The following is a 6,021-nucleotide window of genomic DNA, read 5'->3' as shown; positions in this document are numbered from 1 at the left end:
AACGTGTCCTTTTCCCCCACGGAGCTTTTCCGGTGAAACTGGACGTAGCGATCCGCGACATCCATAAAGTGGCGTAGCAGTGGTGCATGCTCAATGCGCAAGGCATTGATGGAGTGTAAGGAAAGGTCCAACGGCAGAACCAGACAGTGCAGCCGTGACTTTGGGTACGCGTCGTTGACGATGATGCACTGCGTGTCCTTGTAGAGCACCGTGCTCCCCCGTTGCTTCTGTTCCCCGGAGCTGGGCGGGGGATACGGCCTGAACGGCGTACTGCTTTGATGTGTGTTGGGAATAAGCAACGCGTCCTGCACCAACTTGCGAAGAAACGGCAGCTGAGTGCGCGGCCCTCCACCAGCCGCAGCCGCACCACCACTCCTCGCCGGGCGACCAAAGGCACCTGATAGGCGTAGCAAAGTCATCTCCAAGGTCATCGCATCTAAAAGCTCCGAGCGGCGCAGTGAAAACACTGTAAAGATAACACAAGCCGCCTACTGCGTAAAGAGCCCACAGCCAGGCAGCGTGCGTATCCTTGTCTTTGATGCCTGACCGTGTTTATTTTGCTTGTCTTGGTTCTGGTTTAGTCCTTCTCGCAACTTGAGCCTACACTTGCACAACGGCGCTCAGAGATAAAGAGGAAGCAGCAAAGGATGCGAAGGCGGCGACGCAGGCGCAGCAAAAAGAGAAGGGGACCATGAAACCTCCTACTTTCAGCGCTATACGCCACGTGTGGCACATAGAGCGCAGTATGAGCTGTTCCATGGAGCCTCTTATTTTTATCCCTTGCCACGGTGTGTGCTCCTCATCACTTTCATCTCACGCATCCACCTCCTCCCCTATCCCTCCCTTTTTATATTTTTTCTTTTCTTTTCTGTAGGTGCAAGTGTAGTTGCCGCGCAACATACTCCTCCCTCCCACCTACCAAAACGTGGCACCCAACGCCTCCCCACACATACTTATGCGTGCTCGCACACGCCCACAAAGGGAGGGGGTGGGTGCTACCCAAAGAGTCACACTTGCCCTGACTAGGCACAGTAAAAGTAGGCCAGAAGCCACATAGAGGCGCCTGTTGTGACGGCGCTGATCGCGATGGTCACCCCCCACCCGCAGACAATCTTCACAGCGACACCCCACTCCACACCCTTTGAGCGTGCGTCTAACAGGCCGCAGCCAATTGCCGCGCCCACCTGAGCCTGCGACAGGGAGACTGGAATTCCAATGCCCGTGAGGACCATTGTGACAAGGGTGCCGCCAACCTGAATGCACCACCCACGTGCCGGGGTCACCGTCACCAATTCCATTCCGACTGTCTTCATTAGCCGTGCCCCCAGCGTGAACATGCCAATGGCAATGCCCAGCATTGCTGGCAGCACGGCCCAGCTGCTGCCAAGTGGTTGCTCCTCAAGCTCCGACACTGCAAATGTGTCGTAGAGAATAACAAAGGCGGCCGTTGCATTGGCCCCAGCCACAGCCCCGTGTACAAAACTTGACATGCTACCTGCGACAACTTGAAGAGCGGTGAAGAGGTACTCCGCACGTGGATTAAATGGTTTAAGAAGAAGCCCACGGAAGTTTATCGGCTGCATCGGGTGGTCAATCCCCCAGTCTTCCTCCATAAACCCATCGTCCAGGTCCACCACATGCGGTGACCCCTCCGTAGTATCTTTCGCATGCAACACTGTACCGTAGGAGGCAGGGAACGTCAAGGATAAAGTCTCCGATTCATCCCCCTTCAAAGGGAAAACCATACGTGACGCACAGCGCCCCACAGGGGCCGCCCGAACACTTTGCCGAGGAAGTAACTCCACGTTATCCGAATCCACGATCGACAAAAAAAAGCTACCTGAGTCATGCAGCAGAGCCGTAACCCGCTGTGGCAGAGGCACCTTCCCGTCGGGGTGCTCTGCATAGGTATCGGAAGCCGCCAGCTTACGTTGGGGCAAACTGAAGGAACAAGCTTCCAGTCGCTCATCACCAGCTTCTGCCTCCGCGAGGCCGGCCGCCGCCCGTGTCACCGCCTCCGTGCACAGCTTCTCCGACTCCCACACAAACGAGTTCACCTCCCACGCTTCCTCCGCCAGGCGTGAAAAAAGCAGCGAGGACGCGACGTAGCAGGCCACAAGAATCACTGCAAGAAAAATCAGATATTGAACGGTGATGGGCACAAATCTCGCGAGTGTCACGGTGAGTACAGGCGGCTGCTCAATCACAACAAACATGAAGTCAATAAGAAGGGAAAATCCCAGACAGTAGGGAAGTATACATAGGGCGTTCTGAAAGGATCGTCCTTTCACCCTCAACACGTACTTGCGGAGAACGTAAAATACACCGGCCGTAACTGCGACCGCCGCCAATGGAGCAAGAAGCCATGAAACCATAATTTTTACAACGCCGCGCATCTGTATGTATTGAAAGGATCCGCTAGAAAAGATGGCAAAACCAATGATGGATCCCACCACTGTGTGGGTGATGGACACGGGTAAACCAAATACTGTGGAAAGGTACAGCCACAGCGCTGCCGCAAAACTTGCACATGTCATGCCGATAAGCACCATGTCTTCATTCACAGTAAAGAAACCAGGGTCAACGATACCTTTTCGAATTGTCCCACTAACGCGTCCACCCATAAAAGCAGCACCGAGCAGCTCAAACACCGTGCAGTACACGACTGCCTGTCGCATATTTAAAGATCCACTCCCCACCACCATGGCGAAGTTCGCACTCAAATCATTTGCCCCAATGCCGACGCCGCAAAGGAAACTGAATAGTGAGCAAATGCACACAAGCGGGAGTGAGCGGCTAAGCGGAAGGTTACACGTCCCGTGCATCGCTGTTTTATTATGTACTCCTTCTTTATTTTTTCCGTTCTTACTCCGTTTTGTTTTTTTTTGTACGCTGCTCTGATCCCGATAGTTTCCCCGTAACTTCCCCCGGTACACCTCGTACGTTCCCTTCTTCGGTCTACTCCCCACCGTATTTCCGCGACTGCACAGCGTGAGTGCAGGTATGCGTAAAGATATTACTTCTGCGTTGGGAGGTGACTGTCGTCGCTGCTACTGCGCCACCTTCCACCCCCTCACGAAGCGTCAAACTAAAATAGTCAATAATGTGAATGGCCACGCACGCGGTCCCTGCGGGGGGCCCTCCTTTGCGCCAGCCCCGCCTCCGTTCACACGTATGGGCGTGGATGAAATGCCTTCCCCCACACACACCTCCTTGTACCAAAAGAAGAAAGAAGACACACACATAACAACAACAACAAGAATGAGCCACACGCATCACATGTGACGCTAGTTGCACCTACCGGCACACAACGCCAGTGGACCGCGTCACCTCAACCGTTTGCGTGGAATCGAGAAATTGAAGCATGCAAAAAATATGCACCTCAATAGAGATAGAAAAAGAGACGTACATCATACCTGTCCAACGTGCTGCGGCTCCTCCGCTTCCCTCTCTCCACCCACTCATCTATTCTTTTCGTCCGTTTTTTTTTTTTTGAGCTTCTCACTGCTGGTCCGCCCACACTGCGTGAAAGCATCAACAACAACAACAAAAAAAAAAGGCAATGAACAAGCAGGGACGAACACAAGGCGGAAGAGAGAGAAAAGAAGAGAAATAGACAAATAAAAACAAAGAAAAGAACGATTGACAGGAGAGTCCCCATTTCTAATGAACTATTAACATCACAAGTAAAGAACAGCGTCCATTACTCAGCCAATGAGAAAACCCCATTTGTTGTGTTTTTGTTGCTTCTTCTTTTTTTTTCTTTTTTTTTTATTTCACTTCTTGCTTCTGTTTCTCTAAGCCTCCTCATCTTCCTCCTCCTCGAAAACTTCCGGTTTCGGGGGCGGCGAGGCATACTCCAGCTCATCATCGGCCGTACCATCGCGCTGCAAAAACAATTCCGTCTCTGGATACTCCACCAGGCACCGTGGGGGCAAACGTGGCGCGTAGTTCCTGCCCTGCAGGCTCTTGAGACCCGTGCCAATGTAAACGCTCTGGTAGCGGCTACCTGGCTCACCCAACTCCGTCACGGCGTACGTGAAGGCCCCAGGCCAGATGCCCGACCTGGCAACGTAAGTAAACGTTTTGCTACTTTCATTGAAAAAGGCCTTGCGGAAGCTCCAGGCGGGTAGTTGACTACGGCTGTGAGACGCGTAGGTCAAGGGATTGTCACGGCTGACTTCACACAAAAACGGATGGATCATCTCCGAGTGGTCGACTTCTACGTCTTCTTGCTGCTCTTCTGACTCCGTCGCAACAGTTCGGCCGGTTTTCAAGAGTGTTGGGGCAACGTGTACCCAATACTTCCCCTGCAGCAACTCATCGTCGCGGTAGCCGTAGAACCATGACTTGACAAGCTCGATCGCCTCGCTGTCTTCCTCGTCTGGCACCTCCTGTGGGTTGAGCGGCGGCAGCGTCGTGTAGGCCTTTACAGTCTCCGGCGGCGGCAACAAGTTTCCGTCCTCGTCCTCCTCCTCTGGAACCGCCCCCTCGGTTGTGTACATGTCACGTGGTGCCACCCGACACGCGCAGCTGATGCGGGCAATTTGTGCCCGCAAGTAGTTTTTCTCCTTCCCGGGGAAGTGCGGGTGTGTCTCGACGGAGCTTTCAAGATCCCCCGTAAAGCCGCGACAAATGTGACGGGCGGCGATGACCTGATTCGGCGTCACATCCGGCAACCGTACCCAGCTGGTGGGGTCCGTCGACAGCGCGGCGTAGTACACCCACTCGTTCAGCCCGCTACCGGCTGGCTCAATCCCCGTGTCCACCCGCCGCTTCACGCCGTAGGAGTAGAGGACATCTGCAACGGTTTCTATGGGTACTCCCTCCTCTTCCTCGTCCTCTGTGGCGCCGTCGTCATCCTCCTCCTCTGGCAGCCGCTCCGGGTCAATCTTCGTCTCCACAATGTAGTAGTCCGAGCAAGCGCCGAAGATTTTGCCCCAAAAGCGGGCCGTCGCCAGTGGTTCCATCTTAGCGAGCTGCTTCATCCCCACCACGAGTCGAAAGGCCTCCTCCGGCTGCAGCCCCTCGCCCACGGAATTAAAGACGGACTGCTCTCCCACCACGTCGCTGAGCTCGGCGGGCAACACCTCCTCGTCCTCGTCCTCATCCTCCGGCGGTGCTTCCTCATCATCCTCCGTTGGCTTGCGCCTGGGCTTCGGTGGCGCGAGCACCTTGCCAAAGCTGGAGGCCCAACGCAGATTCTCCAGTACGTCGGCCGGGACGGTGTTAAAGACTCGTGGGCGGTGGTCCGCGTAGATGGTGGTGGCGTGCGGCGGCACAGCGCTGCCCGTCTGCACCACGAAGGAGGAGGGGATGATGGCGTCCAGCGCACTGCTCGGCTGCTGCTGAAGAACCTGCAGGAGAACCTTCTTCATGTGCTGCCACAGCGGCGACCCGCGGACTTCATCCTCGGTGAGCCCAACCATAGTGGTGGAAGGCAATGACGACAACCTCGCCTCTCTCTCTTTCCGCCCCTGTCAATGGGCGTATACGTGCGTATCCCTCTCCCCACGGTGTGCCCAGATGATGGGAACTCCCGCCCCTATGCTAATGGAAAGCTTCTTCTCCGCTGAAGAGATGCGCAAACAACAAGAACAGGACAAGGGGGATGTGCGTTGTGCGTGCGCAAGTAGTAAAAAAAAAAAAAAACGCAAGAAAAAAAAACACTACAAACCTTCTCGGTATCGTCAATACGGTAATGATGCAACCAGCATGAAACCTAAACACTCCAACAATGGCTGGTCGTGCTTAAACAGAGTCATGTGGACTTGGGGTCCCGCAACACGTCAAACTGTCGCTTAGGATGGATGAAGCGGCATCCCTAAATTACGCAGCGGGGATTTCCAGCCGCGGTCATTGTCTAGCATTGTCTCACCAAAGACGACGCTTGCGTCGGGATTCGCACGCGCCTCATATTGCATCTCCGACTCATAGCCAAAGAGCGTGTGCGTAAAGCAGTCATAGCCTATGGTGAAGTACATCACAGTCGTCGTGAGGCAGCCAAGACCAAATATTCGC

At 54.5% G+C, this 6,021-nt stretch overlaps 3 protein-coding genes and 1 pseudogene across 3 annotated transcripts, besides 4 other annotated features; all 4 read right to left on the bottom strand.

The window, feature by feature from the left end:
* Positions 1 to 431, bottom strand: TraAM80_02909 (aprataxin; the record flags this gene model as incomplete). Its single annotated transcript, XM_029379898.1, has 1 exon — positions 1 to 431. A coding segment is annotated over one exon (431 nt), but the record flags the coding sequence as incomplete, so codon positions are not given.
* Positions 432 to 845: 414 nt separating this feature from the next.
* Positions 846 to 870: a microsatellite.
* A 152-nt stretch (positions 871 to 1,022) lies between these two features.
* TraAM80_02908 (putative phosphate transporter) lies at positions 1,023 to 2,825 on the bottom strand (the record flags this gene model as incomplete). Its single annotated transcript, XM_029379897.1, has 1 exon — positions 1,023 to 2,825. One exon carries the CDS (start codon positions 2,823 to 2,825, stop codon positions 1,023 to 1,025), a length of 1,803 nt encoding a protein of 600 aa, XP_029240240.1.
* A 707-nt stretch (positions 2,826 to 3,532) lies between these two features.
* Positions 3,533 to 3,556: a microsatellite.
* Positions 3,557 to 3,728: 172 nt separating this feature from the next.
* Positions 3,729 to 3,777: a sequence feature (A-rich).
* Positions 3,778 to 3,797: 20 nt separating this feature from the next.
* On the bottom strand, positions 3,798 to 5,429 carry TraAM80_02907 (putative flagellar radial spoke protein-like; the record flags this gene model as incomplete). Its single annotated transcript, XM_029379896.1, has 1 exon — positions 3,798 to 5,429. The coding sequence occupies one exon, from the start codon at positions 5,427 to 5,429 to the stop codon at positions 3,798 to 3,800; it is 1,632 nt and encodes a 543-aa protein (XP_029240239.1).
* A 208-nt stretch (positions 5,430 to 5,637) lies between these two features.
* Positions 5,638 to 5,667: a microsatellite.
* Positions 5,668 to 5,764: 97 nt separating this feature from the next.
* TraAM80_02906 (hypothetical protein) lies at positions 5,765 to 6,021 on the bottom strand (annotated as a pseudogene).

Source organism: Trypanosoma rangeli, assembly GCF_003719475.1.
Source record: "Trypanosoma rangeli strain AM80 chromosome Unknown Tra_15.4_contig_00070, whole genome shotgun sequence".
NCBI classification, from domain to species: domain Eukaryota; phylum Euglenozoa; class Kinetoplastea; order Trypanosomatida; family Trypanosomatidae; genus Trypanosoma; species Trypanosoma rangeli.
Note: the sequence above shows the minus strand (reverse complement) of the source record. Positions and strands in the feature narration are given on the sequence as shown.